A 16284-nucleotide genomic window follows, 5' to 3' on the forward strand; every position below is an offset into this window, starting at 1 on the left:
AAAGCGGTTCTTCATCTGGGGGGTATTCCAGAAAGCAGGTTATGCTAGTACTTACCATGGTAAGTTTGAGGCTAAGGAAGTTGATAACCTCAGCTTTCGGTTCCAAAAACAGAGGTATGTTTCAGGGTAGGTCAAGTTGCCATAGCAACTCATGCTCTGAACATAACCTGGTCTGGAGCAGGTTTAGTTGAAGGTTAGTTTGTTTACAGAGAGGTGAAGCAGCATGGCGTGTCCATTTGAAGATGATTTAGTGGATGAAGAAGTTCAGATAATACTTTTTCCACCGTGAGAGGGTGATAAGACCATATATGGATGTTGGAAAAATAAACTTTATACTTTGATCTAACTTCATTATTTGCTTCAGTTAAGATAATTAAAAATCTTTTTTTTTTGTTAAGTCATTTTAAAAATAACACATAGTTTTCAGACAGTTATTTTGCTTTCATTCAAATTAATTTAAAAATTAAAAAAAGTTTTCTTTTAATTAATTCAATGAAGTAGGTGTAACTTCGGGTGCTGCTGTTAGATCGGCACTGCAAGGGATTGTGGGATACCATTCCCTTTGCCTGTCTGGACAGATTTGGGTTTAAGTGTGGTTTTTTCGACCAAATGTGTTTAGTTGTTTTACTGTTTTGTCTAGTTATTTGTCCTGTTATGTTTAATTCTTTCTGCACCATGAGTGAGAGGGAGGAAGAGGAGGATGAGTTCAATTAGCACCCCTACTGTGAAATTGGTTAAACAAGAAATTCAGAGATATGCAATATGGCTTTGAGATTCAATCGGTTTTTTTCCCATTCATTTTGTTATAAAAATGAGTATATCTGCAGGCTCAAACTTAGACATATGAGTTCAAGTTAAGATGGAAACACTTTAACTGAATTGAAGTAATATGACATTTAGTTAGATAAATATGTAAATTTGTAAGTAAGAAATTAGGTTGAATAAATGCAACTCAATTACTTGTTACCAATTACATTAATTTAAGTTGGATAAGTTATATATATATATATGCGTCACAATGAAAATAACATCAGAAACTCGTGCGTTTACTTTGTTCTTCTACTACAAGCAGAAACTCTTTCTTTTGCTGATGATGCAGCCGTATTACTTCTTTGATGGTCGTATAATCTTCATAGCCGTCATTAAAATCTCAGACTCCGTCTCACTGAAGTATAGCGATCTCTTTTTTTCTCCACGCGTTTCCATGGTGACCCCGGAAATCGTTGATCCATTGAGAATGTCTTTATATACCTGCTGTGCACGTGCATTAACCCAGGGTTACCAAGTGGAGCGTAATGACGCTAACTCATGTCCGGTCTTTTGGAACCGACATACCCAGAGTGAGCAAGTTCAGGCGGATTTCAGCCAGAGTTCAGGCTTAAAGTCCGGGGAGTTTAAACGGGCCTTCTGGAATACCCCCCTGGAGTATCCCCCCAGAAGTCATGTTTACTTACAGGTAGGAAAATGAGCTGAAAATAGCTCATATTTAAATCAAGATGTTTTCTGTAGTGTGTCAAAGGTAAAACGTTATATATATGCATACAGTTTATTGTGAAAGGATTAAGAACAGCATGATATAGACCCTTCAAGAAATCATTCATTTGAATGTTCAGACTAGAATGGCAGACATATTTTGAAATTTGCCCATAACTCCATGTCCAAAAATATGCTTCATAGGTCTCCCTGGCGTCTCTGAATAGCCTCTTGGTATGAGTGACAGAACGTGTCCCTGCAACAGACTGGTGACATGTTCAGGGGGAACCCCGCCTTCATCCAAGAGCAGGAAGGGCTCCAGAAAGACTGTAAGGGAATCTATGGATGGATGGATGGATGTGTAGGTGTGTTGATGGATGGATGCACAATTCAGGATAATTGCAGCAACAAGAAGTGGACCAGAGAGGCTTTTTAGGTTTTTATTAGAGCTCAGCCTTTCCTGCTTCTGTCAGACGTGAGTTTTACTTTTTTTTTTCTAGAAACATTTCATTTTAAAATTTATCTCCAATAAATCCTTGTACTTAGCAAAATCAAATGAATTCTATTTTCTATTTTCACAAATCAATACAATAATTAATATAACAGCTGAAGTCCCATGTATTTTGTCCGTAGGAAGTGTTACTGTTAAAGGTACAAAGGACTGAATTCAAGCACAGACACGTTTCAAAGCAAAAATCAGCTAAAGGTGATGAATGGATGGGATGGAACAGAAACTGGCTCTGTTCACAACAATCATCCAGATTCAACAGCAAGAGTAAGCAGTTCAAAGCTCCAGGGGGGGCCATGTGGGCGGAGCTACCAAAGAACAATTCACCTGGACAGGTCGGCTGCTCCTGAGCTTTATTTCTGTTCCCGTTATGACTCCCCCTTCGGAAAAATGAACCCTGCCTGCTGTTGGGAGGAAGACGTAGAAACAGCCGCTGTGAAAGCAGACCTTCCTGCCCTCCCTGCATGAATCCTTTCTGGAAAGACCCCGCTCAATAACATATATCAGGATAAGAAAAATCTAACTTCACGGAAAAATCCGATTCAATCAAAAACAGGTCTGTTTACCTGCTGGAAATCCTCCAGAAAATAATCAACTAAGTCAGCAAAACCCCAACTCCTGTCAGGATCCAGACCAGTTCAGCACTTTCAGTCTGAAGAAGGAAAAACTGCCGTACAGAAAAACTAGTGCAACCAAAGCATTAAAGTGTTCTCAATCCTCTGTGCAAAACGACGGGCTTAGTGAATGTTAGTACCAAATCTTCACTGCAGAAGCACAAAGGCGTCTTCTGGAGACGAGCATGAATGAGAGACTCTCTGCTCGGGTGAACATAACGAGTCTGCAGGCTGATCAGTGGGGAACCAGCTCTGGACTCACACCTGCCAGCATTGTGGGGGTGGAGGAGGCGTGGCAGGGGTGAGTGCACGGTCCTCCTCCTCCAGGATCAGGCCTGCTGGGGTGGGGGCCAGTGGATCAGTGGAAACCGCCATTGTAGAACTTCCCATGCATGTTCAAGTCTGTTACCAAGCGGTGTGTGGAGACGGGCTGCTTGTACAGCGGGTTGGAGGCCTGGAAAACACAGCAAAGAAGAAGACGTTCAGCATCTGCTGCCTTCAGCTGTGAGCAGACGCCCCCCTGCAACCGCACAGGACCCCCGTGAAGGCTCGTTAGCTAAAGGATGTCCGCTCCGGTTGCTTTGCTGTGAAAACATTCAGATTTCACATGCTTAACCATCGTGCACCGTCTGGAAGAGCCATTCTTAAATTCTGTCATTGAATCCTCCTTTTCAGCAGGAATGCAGCCTCCATCAGGAAGCTGAGCTCCCGTCTGTTCTGCTACATTCACACTGGTCGTGTGACGGGCTGAAAATATGCGTAGCTACACTTGAATGCAGAAGCCTGAAAAGCGCGTATACGCATGTTTACATAGAGGTTTCATTGAAAGTGGCTGTGAATGCAGCTTTACATGCAGTAACACTGAAGGCAGGTAAGTTCTGGAAACTACTAAACCTTCTCACACATCATGGTTTGGGGAATCACGTCCACCAGTGGTCCTCAAGCCTCGGGCCGGTCGGGCCATGGGCCACTTGGTACCGAGCCGCAGGCACACCGGTAAAACGGTAAATGGTGTATACTTCTATAGCACTTTCCGCAAAGGCCCAAAGAGAATGATGATTCAATCAAATAAAGTTTCTGACCTGCTGAAGAACCTTCTGAACTGAGGAAACTTGTAAAAGGGAGATGAAAGGTGACTTAGGCAGGCGGCTGTTAAGAAACTTTAACACAGAAAATGTAGTGTTCAAAAATACAGTTGATCAGGATTTATGTCAAACCAAATATGATCTTTTTAGTTGAGTTCTCAGTTTTATAATAGTGTTCTATGAAAAACTGTAATGTTGCTTTTATGGATTTTTTACACATCAGAAATAACTCCTTTCCTTCCCCAAATCCAAATCATCAACTGCAAACAAAATTTGCCAATGGTTTTGGTTTTTATGAACTAAATTTCTCGTGGTAGCATTTTAATATGAAAAATTATCTTCTGCCAGATTCCTACCCAACACTATTCAACTCTACAATAACTCGCAGTGTAGCAGATGACTTTTGCACATTTCTGCTACATTTTTGTTTTTTATATTATTCTATTTTCTCTTATGTTTACTGCTATGGTAACACATACATTTCCCACCTGTGGGATCATTAAAGTACTTCTGATTCTGATTCTTCGGCCTGGTCTGTGAAACTGCTGTCTGAAATGAAACCAGTCTGCGGTCTGAAAAAGGTTCTTGACCACTGGTCACCATAAAAAAAAAAAACCAAGACAAATAATGGCGTCCAAATAAGGTCGCCTCCTGCTCCAAAGAGAAGAAGGTAGGACTGTTGGGGTTTTGTTCCACCTCAATCAGGGACAGGAAGTGGAGAAACAGCAGGGGGGGTCGTACCACCTCATATCGAGCACGCCACCGTGCGTTCTGGAAGCGAGCGAACTCTCTGCGGTCATGAACGGTAATGACGAGCTTCCAGACGGCGAGTAGGACCACTCCCACCAGCAGGATGCTGCCAACCACGGCGAGCAGCACCATGAGGGCATCTGGACCGCCGCCACACTCTGAGGAGAGGAACGACAAGGTTAATGCTAAGCAATCAGCAGGGGGGGTGCTGCACACGCTCAGTGGAGTTCACAGTGATCTGCCGGCTAAGCTGGTTAGTGAACAGGTCACTTCAGCGGGTGACCACAAGGGGGTGTTACACGAGGAAGTCAGTGTGCATTTGCTTCAGCGGGAAACCTGACCCTACAGGTTCAAACCCCCGTGTTCTTCTGGGCGTACAGTCTACAAACCATCAGTGTGCTGGGGGGGCGGGGGCCCATCATTGTTGGTACTTTTGCACTGATGGGGGTGGGGCTTTATGACCGACAGATAACTTTTAAAGCCTGTAACCAAACTAGTCTAGACACTAGTCTGTTTGGACTCCTCCCACCATTTATTTGGACATTTACTCCTTTAAACCAGGACCAGCACCAGCACCAGGACCAGCACCAGGACCAGCACCAAGACCAGGACCAGCACCAGGACCAGCTCCAGCACCAGGACCAGCACCAGCACCAGGACCAGGACCAGCACCAGCACCAGCACCAGCACCAGCACCAGGACCAGGACCAGCACCAGCACCAGCACCAGCACCAGGACCAGCTCCAGCACCAGCTCCAGCACCAGCACCAGGACCAGCTCCAGCACCAGCACCAGGACCAGCACCAGGACCAGCACCAGGACCAGCACCAAGACCAGGACCAGCACCAGGACCAGCACCAGGACCAGCTCCAGCACCAGCACCAGGACCAGCTCCAGCACCAGGACCAGCACCAGCACCAGCACCAGGACCAGGACCAGCACCAGCACCAGGACCAGCTCCAGCACCAGGACCAGCACCAGGACCAGCACCAAGACCAGGACCAGCACCAGGACCAGCACCAGGACCAGGACCAGCACCAGGACCAGCACCAGGACCAGCTCCAGCACCAGCACCAGCACCAGGACCAGCTCCAGCACCAGCACCAGCTCCAGCACCAGGACCAGCACCAGGACCAGCACCAAGACCAGGACCAGCACCAGGACCAGCACCAGGACCAGGACCAGCTCCAGCACCAGGACCAGCACCAGGACCAGCACCAGCACCAGCACCAGGACCAGGACCAGCTCCAGCACCAGGACCAGCACCAGCACCAGGACCAGCACCAGGACCAGCTCCAGCACCAGCACCAGCACCAGGACCAGGACCAGCACCAAGACCAGGACCAGCACCAGGACCAGCACCAGGACCAGCTCCAGCACCAGCACCAGCTCCAGCACCAGCACCAGGACCAGGACCAGCATTTTTCTCAAATATCTTGCTGATATTCTTTGCTTCCATTGACCCCCCTTTTTAGGTCTTCCACACACTTCTGGACCCAATGTGGAGCAAACATTTCATAACTTTAGACATTTAGAATCTGGGTGTGTCGTCTTCATCTGTGTGGAACAAAGTCCTGCTTCAGTTCTGGAGGCTGAGGTGAATCTGAGCCGTGCTGCTCCTCCTCCTCCTCACTTTTCCTTTAGCTTTAAACTACAAATGTGAAGCAGCATTCTACATAATAGAGTGGTGGGATCTTCTACAGAGCATCACAAAATCCTAATTTAGCTCAGAACATATTAACCTGCAGAAAGTCCCATGTCTCTACATTACTGCTCCTTAAATCCAGATCTCCTATTCTGGTTTTCTCTAATCCTGGTTTGATCCCAGCTTGAAGAGTTCTGTGGTTTGGGGAGGGACTGACCGGGCTCCTTGAGTGCCGTGAGGACAGACTGCCCGCTGGCGTGCTCCGAGTACGTGAACTTCATGATGCAGTCGTCGTGCGTCTTGTAGAGGCAGAGGGTGGTGCCATCCGTTTCTACAAAGAGACAAAGTCAGTGATGCAGAATCAACTCTCAGGGTGCCCCCCAACCTGCCAGAGCTGCTCCAGCTCTGGAATGAACATGTGGAGAACGTTATGCCGGGTCAGACGGAGACGTCAGCAGGAATGCAGGGACAGACGTCAGATCTGGGCTGGAGCCCCAAATGGAATCCAAGCAGCCAAACCTGAGCTGCATTAGCCCGTTAACAGCAGGCCGTGACTAAAACCCCACTGACGGCTGCATACCATCCAGCAGCAGAGCCTGTCAGCTCGCCTCCTTTGGCCCCTCCGGGGGGGGCAAAGTAATGGAGAAGTGCTGAGAAGACGCCGTTGGATGTTTGAGCTGCAGACGTTCAGCGGTCTGTGAGGAAGAGTTGTGGACCTCGTTCCACTTCACTTATGAAGACGTTTCTTTGGAAGTGGTCGCATGAACACGAGTCGACGCGACCGTCAATGCAGCTAGAGAACACGGGGGTTAAGTGCTCAAAGGCACTACAACCCACTGGCAGTTAAACACGCCATGTTGTGAGCAGAGGTCAACAGCTGTTCCTGTACGCCAACACTGTTCCGAGTCTGATTCTGCACTTTGCTGAATGGACTGGACTTCAGCAAGGGGGCGTGGCCTTTAATCCTTTTTGATAAGTCAAATGTTTATCATGAAGTATTGATTCCTTTCTTCTGTAATGTCACAATGGTCAATCGTGTATCCATGGCGATTTCAGGTGGCAAAACTCCATTTTTCTGCTGAAGAGTGTGTTCGATTCAATAATCTGTCCATCACCTGAGCAGAAGAGGAGCCTCCTCCTCCTCGATGAAACTGATGAAGCTGAGAACTTTCATGGAGTTTGAGGAAACCGTCTCCCCATCACAGAACAGATCAGCAGCTCAAACAAAAGTATCCTCAATGTGTGTGTTAAGTGTGTGTTGACGCACTCAGGCTCTCCACAGTGAGGATCTGGTCCTTGCACAGGCGCTGGCAGGTCTGGTTGTCTGCAAGTCTTCCTGAGCCGAAGAGCCGACACTCGATGCAGTCTCTGAGGAAGAGGATGAAGATGAAGCTCAGAACCTCAGACTGTCCTAAAAAAATCACTTTTTAATGATTAGATGAACACGGAAGCAGAAAACAGAATTTCTTCTGGTCTGTTTTCTCGTTATTATGACATCCACTATATGACAAAAAACTAACATCATTACTTCACCTTCATTCTGTGTCACGCTCCAGCCCCCCACCCTAAGTTTACCATATTCTGCCAAACCCCCATAAGCGGAACCCAAACAGCCACCCAGCCCGACTCGGTCCGCTACGGTACTTTTATTTTCTACAACCTGCAGCCAAACAAGAGAAAACGAACGGATCGGTGTCTAATTGATCCATTTCATCGTGGTCGAACTGGGGAGATCGTGTGGATGTTTAAATTGGTCATCTTCTGAGAAGGTTGGTCCGGCTGCAGCTGCGCAGACGGCTGCAGTGCAGTGGTCCTGCGGTTGATGTCAATGTCATCAGCTGAACACAGTAACTACTGATGTGTCCTTTTGGGACGAGGATCAAAGGATCCATGTGGTCCCAATGAGAGGATGCTGAAGCGCGTCTCGGAAACTGGAATCTGCCTATCTGAGTCAGCAGAAAGGCCTTTCTTACCCCGGACCACCCCCTGCTCCTTTATTCAACTACCTGCCCCCATCACAGGAGCTTGGGGTCATCGGCACGACAGCGAGTCGCCCTCATGGGGGTTCATCCGTTATCCACTTCAAACAGAAGGCGCTCACCGTTTGGAGCCGCATGCATCGGGGCAGGTGGGGCATTTCTCACAGGTGTCCCCGAAAGCCCCCGGCTCTGTGCACCGACAGCGGCCGCACACGCACTGACCCCGCCCACTGCACATCTTCCCGTCTTCTGCGATGCAGGACGCCGTCTCCGTGGAGCAGTTGCAGTTGTCACCAACGTAGCCGGCGTGGCATTTGCACTGACCGCAGTGACACTCGCCATGACCTGGGGGGGGGGGCAGAAGAACAGAAGACTTGAGAATAGGAGGAACATCTACATCATGACCCCCCACCCCCATCTACGCCATGACCCCCCCCTGCTGAAGCTCCTCTGCCACACAGTAGCCTAACTGTCTGTGTCCATCAGAAGGTTTTCTTCCTCTTTTCTAGGATTGTTTCCATTTCTTCCTGACAGGTTGACACAGAATCTGAGTCCAAATGATGAGATGTTCAAACAGCAGCACGTTTTCTCACGAGTGCAGAGAAGAAACGCGACAAGAAGACCCGACAGATGTCAAAGAACGCCTGGAGAGAAAAGTTTGTTTGACGGGACGAAACTCCAGAGCTTCAATCTGGAGGACAAACAGTTCAGAAACACACACACACACCTTCTCACACACACCCGGGCTTTGTGAGAAGGTGTGTGTGTGTGTGTGTGTGAATGGGACAATGACTGTAATGCAGTGTTTTTCAACCAGTGGGAAATTTCCCTCATTCACTGATCTAAAAACATTTTCCATCTCCAGGATATCATCTCTGTGTTCATCCAAACAGGTCCTGCTAAAACACTGAGAAATTAGGAATATGAAAGATCATAAAATACTTTTTTCTTTGTGTTTATTTGATTCTATTAAAGACATTTTGATAAGAATGACGGTACCGCGATTTAGCCACAGCTACAGCTGTTTTCGGACAAGTCCCGCCCCTTTAACTGTCTCCACCAATCATTCTTGGAGGCTAAATCACACGTCACCAGTCTGACCAGTCAGAAGTGGTTAAAGTCTTCACTTCCTTGTTCTGATTCTGCTCATAAAGTCTCTCAGTTCCAACAGAAATACCAGCTAAAGCTCGTCTTTAGTGGTGTAGCTTTCCACAGAATCCGGTGTCAGACCGTGGAACAAGAGAACAAAACAATGAAGCTCAGAGAAGAGAGTCTGTCTGACATCACTACATCTCCCATGATGCATTGGGTTAAAGTGACAGCGTCTCAGCGTACAATGAGTCTCTCCTCTTAACGTCTTGAAACAACAACGAACACACATCAAACAGTTTTTAAATCTTTTAACGTAACTTTTATTATATCTTTTAGAAAAAACAGCAGCAGCTTCCAGCTTTTTCTGCAACAATTATCACTCAAATGCATGTGAGATCATGGAGGGACTGTAGATCAATACAGACTACGAGTTTCTCCTTTTTTTTTTTTCATTTTTGGATGCTGGTTTGCCGCTGGATTTTTGTCAAAGTTAAAGTGTGCCGTGGCTCAAAAAAGGTTGAAAAACACTGCTGTTAGGCGCTGTGAGCCTTCAGGATGTAGAACAGCCTCATTAGAACACGCCTCCTCCCTCCCGCTGACATACAGATGTGAAGCTGAATTCATCACCTCCAACCAGTTGCTGTGAGATGAGGAAAGAAGCACAAGCACCATTGAACCATTGAACTATTGCAGGGGTGGCGAACACGCGGCTCTCGAGCCGCATGCGGCTCTTGGCCAATGAGCGTGCGGCTCTTTGCGTCTCATCATATTTTCTATATACTTTGCCTCATTTCATAATTTTTTCCCTCTTAAACCACACTCAAACCATCAGAGGGTATTAACAATAAATAATAATAAAAGTGATTTGGCAGTGTGTGTGTTTGATGCTGCTCCCGCCAATCATTTGCGCGGGTTACGTCCAATGTCGGAACACATAGATAAAGATTTGACTTGCGTGCAGACTGTTACCCTCATGGTCAAAAAGGTGAAATTCAGAGTATAAAGACAAACACAGGACGTTTCTGGAAGAACGGGAAGATTCTTGCTTTTTACTGAACAACAATCCTCCCACTTTCCTTCTTTGCGGAGCTCACAGCAGAAAGCTGCAATCCAAATGAATGAAGCGCAGAACGTGACGCTGCTTGCGCAACCGAACGGAAACGACTGCAGATCACTTTTCTCGTGGATCCTTTAATGCAGAGACTGACTGATGAGATCCCCGCTTGTCACTGATGAGGCAGCGAGAGAACCGGAGATAAATGAGCAGAAATCTCTTTGAAAGAAGGCCCTGTTATAATTTGGAGAACAGACATCGGTCCGTTCTGACCGACACTCACGTAAAGGAGCTGATCAGAGAGGCTACAACTGGCCTGGGGCTTAGCCCCGCCTTCAGCCCCTAAGACTCATGGGAAATGGGGAATTTTCTGTGTAAAACCATGAGCCAAGTAGCTGTTAGGAGAATTAAGATGCATGCCGTTTGGCTAAATGAGTGTGAGCAAGAAGGGGGCGTGAATAACGCTGCCAGTTGAATTTTAACTCAGCACTTGCTGGATCACTACTTTTAAATATGAACTGACTCATTGCAATGTATTAATATTTAATAAATTATTTGCTTTTAGTACAAATTTCAGTCATTCAATTTTAAATTAAAAAACATATAAAAGCAAGATATTCACATCAAAGTCAAAATTAATACAAGTTGCACACAACTGAAATGTAATGTATTTAATGTGTTTATTGTGAATATGAATGACTCAGACACCAGAAGGATGCTCTGTCCAGATGTTTGTGTATTTGTTGGTGTAAGTATCATTGAAAGAGGAATGTTGAGACACAAAGAATTACCAGTTAAATGCTGTTGGATAAACGATGAAATATTCAGTTTTATCATCATAAATCTGACTTCAGAGGAGTCACATTCTCACCAGCATCAACTTTACTGCCCGTCACTGAGTAGTTGTGTGTCAGAGAGAGGCAGAGAAAAGAGTGAGATGAAGAGAGAGAGAGAGAGTGTGTGTATGAAATGAGAGAGAGGTGCCTGTGTGTGTGGAGGGGGTATCTGACCTCCAGGGTAATCTCTGTGTTAACTCTGGCTAAGCTGCATTGATGTGTGTATTGAGGGTGGACACTTTCCTTGAAATAAACACATCTGCAATACTGCTGTTCTGTTGTAGGGAGAGGAGTGTGTTAAGGACAATAATACGGCTTTAATTGCGCGTGTGTGTGTGCGTGCGCGTGTGCGCGTGTGCGTGCTGGCAGGTCAGTGTGTGGTGTGGCTCTATGACTATCACAGTGAAAAAATTCGGCTCTTGGTGTCAAACTTGTTCGCCACCCCTGAACTATTGCCTGGTTCTGGAGATAAAGGGAAGGCTGACAGCAACAATCAACCAACCCTGAACTTCCTCAGACTTGGACATGAAGATAAGGTGCCCCACACGTCTCCAGAGGGCGAGTTGTGTTCCAAGAGAAGTCATGTCTGACAAAAACATAAAGTCTGTTCTGAGACCTTCAACATCTTCCAGAACCAAAAGCTTCCCTCTGGGCAAAAGGCCAGATGTTGGGGGAGGGGGTCCTGTGTTTTTCAAGATGAAGACATGGAAGCCCCCAAATGATGTCTGACACTGTCCATCCCACTCAACCACGCCAACACTGAAGTCAGACAGAGGAAGCATCATGGTATGGGCTTGTGTGGTGAGGTGATTTTGATGATGTGGAAACATTTAGAACCAACAAAGCAAACAACAACATGACCAGCAGGGGGAGCCACACGCCTTCCCTTCATGGGATCAGATATGAACTTCACACACGCCCTGCAGATGCACAGGACACTTGGACGAGTTTTTGGGGATGAAGTAAACAGGAAATGAGCTGCTGGTTTTTCTATGCAGCAGAATGCTGTCTGCTCACTCAGGCTGCATCTAAAGCCATGTGGTGGTTCAACTCCCCCAGGGTGACGGTCAAGGAGGGGTCAGCTGAGCAGAATGCTGCTGCTGGAGTCCTGACCAGAACCAGGAAGTATGATCACATTAGTCCTGTGCTCAGGTCTCTGCACTGGCTCCCTGTACCTCAAAGAATAGACTTCAAAGCAGCTCTGCTTGTGTACAAGTCTCTCCATGGCCGAGCACCAAAGTACATCTCTGACATGTTAGTGCCATATGAACCATCTCGTACTCTGAGGACCACAGGGACCGGCCTCCTGTTGATTCCCAGAGTCAGAACTAAACAAGGGGAATCAGCGTTTCAATATTCTGCAGCTAAAATCTGGAACAGCCTCCCTGAAGTCGACAGACAGGCCTCTTCTGTGTTCATGTTCAAATCTAGACTTAAAACATTTCTGTTTAGCCGTGTATATGACTGAAAGGTCCTATCTGCACTTTTCTTTCCTTTCCTTCCTTTATTTTTAAATCACTTTTCAAAGTTTTTCTTTTCTTTTAAAGTAAATTTTTCGTTGATTATTTCTATGATGTATTGTGATTTTAATGCATTTTTCTATTTTGTGAAGCACCTTGAATTACTTTGTTTACGAATTGTGCTACACAAATAAACTTGCCTTGCCTGAGGATCCAACCTAATTATCATGTTATTATCCAAAGATGTTCTGACTGATCTCCCTCAGAAAAACTCAGCTTTGCAGCGTCCTCGTCGCTCTGTAATCGGTTTATTATCACCGATTTGAAACAAAGCAAAGACAAATCCTTCTGATAAGTGCTAACGGGACTCTGATGCCCCTGAACGCATCAGTGTGCCTAAAATCAACTTTGTCTTATCAGAGGGTGGGGGTGTGAATCCCAGAGACAGAAAGACCATCCTGACATGGAGGATTAGATGGTAGCCCCTCCCTGACATGGGGAGCTGCACTGAGGGTGGTTGCAGGCCCCGGGGGGGGGCTCACGCTGCACAACGGCCTGCTAATTACACAGAGAGCAGACTTTAGGGTGCATTCAGGGCTGCGTGGAATGCAGAAGCCTTTTTTTCATTTCAGAGGGAAGCTGCAGCGACTGAAGCCCCGCCCCATGAAGAAAACCCCGATGGCACCTGTGACCGATTTCCCTTGGGATCTGCAGAACTCTACTTCTGTTCTCACGGCCAGCAGCTCGCAGCTTCAGGGTCAGAGGCTGGGAACCATCCTGCGCCGAGAAGTCCCAGACACAACAGCAGCGTCTGCGGGATGATGTCATCTCCAACCAAGGTGGCCTCGGCTGGCGGGAGAAGTCAAACGTTCCCAGGGGGAGCAAAACTTCAAGTGAGAAGACGATGGCGCCTTCCTCCTGAGTAGTCAGCTCTTCTTATTTACTCCACATGTCTGAAGCCACTTAAACAAGTCATGGAAATGAAGGGGGACCAAGGAACCAGAAACAGAAAAAAGTTCCAAACGTTGGTCTAAAAACGTCTCTCACACGGACCTGAGGCGTCCTTTCCCTTCTGAGACACATTAGACTCAGAGTTGTGGGCTGTGTGTCATTTTTGTGAGTGTGCACGTATGTGTTGGTGTTGAATGAACACAAGTGACATGTGTTGGTCCTTGTTTCATGTAAACATGAACAGATCAGCCCGTTTGTGACTCAGTATTTCTTGAGACAGACCCGTGCTACCTTCAAGTCCAGTCTAAAAGCTGGGAGATTTGGGCTTTTTCAAATGTAAATGGTAAATCTTGATGAAAAGGTTCAGTCTGCTTTTTCATGAAGACCTGAATGTTCTTTCCTCACTTTGAAAAGCTGTTCTTTCTGCAGAAACACCAGCAGAAGGTTTGCCCTCTTCCAAAGAACTTTTGGGATTTAAAACAACTTTTGTGCCCCCCCCGGCATCACTTTCTCATCAAACGGAGTTTAGGTTTGTTTTGCTGATCATCTCAAACGACAGACTCTCATGAAGTGAGTGTCTGAAGAGCAGCTTCACGTTTCATCTCCAAAAAGCAGCTTAGTGCAAAAAAAGAAGCTGATGTCCAGAGAACCCCCCCCCCCCCCCCCCCTCCTCCTCAGTTTAGGGTTGGGGAAGTTAAAAACAGTTGCTGACAGCCAGAAGAAAGTCTAAACTCTTGCTGACGTGACTCACCACAGCAGAGACAAAACAAAGACGGTTTCAGTTCTGGAGGAATCGTGTTTGCAGAGTCAGCATTTCCCGTTTCTTGCTCAGAAGAACCTGGGATCAAGAACACTTTTTTTTAATTTATTTTTATTAACTTGTCCTGTCCAACAGCTGGGCAGACAGATGAGAGCTGAGGGCCTCTTGTTTTGGACATATTTTACTTTAACAAGAGGGGTTATTAATCTTCAGACAAACCAAAGGTATGTCTGAATAAACCCCTTTTGTAATTGAGGCCAAACTTTATTAATTTCAATCATGTTTGAAAATCTTTGGTGTTGGACCGGACGGAAAAGGAAAGAGGGGAAGAAGAGAGAGGGACGTTAGAGAGAGGGGGGGGTAGGGGGTGATAATAGGAGGGGAAGGGGGGTAAGACCATGAAGCAGCATAAAGCAACAAGTTGGGTGTGTGCACTAAGGGGGTGCAGTTAAAATTGGCGGGTAGGGCACTGAGGGGACATCTCCTGATTACTCACAGTGATGTCCCCTCACCCTCCCCACCAAGGGGCCCTAATTGTCTAAGGTGCGGTTAAAATTGGCGGGTAGGGTGCCAGGAGGACATCTGCTGCTTGCTGGCAGTGATGTCCAAGCACCCCCCCTACCAAGGGCCCTACATGTCTAAGGTGCAAATAAAACCGAAAGAGGGGGGGCCCACTCCATACAGCAACCATGGGAGGCGGCAGAACGCTTTCTATAGCTCACACACCAATCCACAGAAACGAGGAGTAGCAATATTGATAGTGAACACAGTTCAGTTCACATGTAAAAGGGAGGTTAAAGATAAAGAAGGGCGATTTATTATAATTAAAGGAGTAATTGACCAGGCTACAATAACGCTGGTAAAGGTCTATGCTCCACCAGAAAGTACTAAAGAGTTTTTAAAACTTTTGTTTGACACTATTGCAATTGAAACTGAAGGTATATGCATCTGTGGAGGGGATTTAAATGTGATTATGGACTATAACCTCGACACAACCAGTAAGAATAGAAATAAGAAACCAACCTCAAAATTAGTAAAAAATATGTGGAAATCAATGGGATTTATTGATGTGTGGAGAGATCTCCACCCTCTACAAAAAGAATACAGCCACTACTCTGAAACTCATTCAGTCTACTCCAGGATTGATTATTTCTTCATGCAGAAAGAGCACATAAGCACAATAATGGGGTGTAACATTGGAGTAGCTGATGTATCAGACCACAATCACCTTTATTTAAAAATTAGACTTAAGGGCAGGCTAAGAAATACTCTATGGAGGCTGAACGCAGGAATTTTAAACAATAAAACAGTGACCAAACAAAATGGATATACAAAATTATCTTGAATTAGACAATAATGGGGAATCAAATCCAGCTATTATTTGGGATGCACTAAAAGCAGTGATACGAGGGAGATTTATTGCAATTGGAAGTCAGATGAAAAAAGAAAGAGTAAAACAATATGAGACACTTACCTCAGACCTGAGAGAAATGGAACAAGCTTTCAAAGACAACGCAAACCAAACAACAAGACAGCTAATCAGTGAAACAAAAAACAAGATTAATGATATACTCCAATACGAGACCGAAACAAGAATAAGATACTTACAACAAAACTATTACGACTCAGGCCCCAAAGCCACAAGGCTGTTAGCTCGACGAATACGAGAGAAAGACAAGTAGAACTAAACATTAATAAAATACAAGACCCAAAAACAAATCAACTAAAATGTAATCCAGAAGAAATTGAGAATATATTTAGGGACTATTATGAGGACTTATACACTAATCTAATGACTGCAAAACAAGAGGAGATGCGAACCTTACTAGACTAATTAGACCTTCAATAGGAACGAAACAAAAGGATCTCATGACGGCAGAAATTTCCACGGAAGAAATTAAAAAAGCAATTGGCAAGCTGAAATCAAACAAGACACCTGGGAGTGATGGCTTTCCATCAGAATTGTATAAAGAATTCGAAGAAATAATTATCCCACTGCTTCACTCCACTTTCAATTGGATTTTATCAAGTGGATAAACTCCACCCTCCTGGAAGGAGGCAGTCATTACAGTACTTC

General features: G+C 45.8%; 1 protein-coding gene and 1 long non-coding RNA gene across 5 annotated transcripts in view; one reads left to right on the forward strand and one right to left on the reverse strand.

The window, feature by feature from the left end:
- The first annotated feature begins 5 nt into the window (after positions 1–5).
- LOC144988821 (uncharacterized) lies at positions 6–4200 on the forward strand. The gene is made up of 2 exons (XR_013652858.1): positions 6–1456; positions 1678–4200. It is a non-coding gene; the product is annotated as an uncharacterized LOC144988821 (long non-coding RNA).
- itgb5 (integrin, beta 5) overlaps positions 1900–16284 on the reverse strand; it is a 55341-nt gene continuing 40956 nt past the window's right edge. For 2 of the 4 annotated variants that reach the window (XM_023950461.2, XM_078939822.1), the window contains exons 12-16: positions 8177–8399; positions 7343–7443; positions 6293–6406; positions 4422–4588; positions 1900–3049 (exon numbers count right to left, since the gene is read on the reverse strand). In XM_023950461.2, coding sequence (XP_023806229.1) covers positions 2954–3049; positions 4422–4588; positions 6293–6406; positions 7343–7443; positions 8177–8399 — 701 coding nt within the window. In that variant the 3' untranslated portion in view covers positions 1900–2953. The remainder of the gene's footprint in view (positions 3050–4421; positions 4589–6292; positions 6407–7342; positions 7444–8176; positions 8400–16284) is intronic. The other 2 variants (XM_023950462.2, XM_078939823.1) reach the window with 1 other exon arrangement.

Source organism: Oryzias latipes, chromosome 21 (genome assembly GCF_053564925.1).
Source record: "Oryzias latipes strain Hd-rR chromosome 21, Olatipes_Hd-rR_3.1".
Classification (NCBI taxonomy): Eukaryota; Metazoa; Chordata; class Actinopteri; order Beloniformes; family Adrianichthyidae; genus Oryzias; species Oryzias latipes.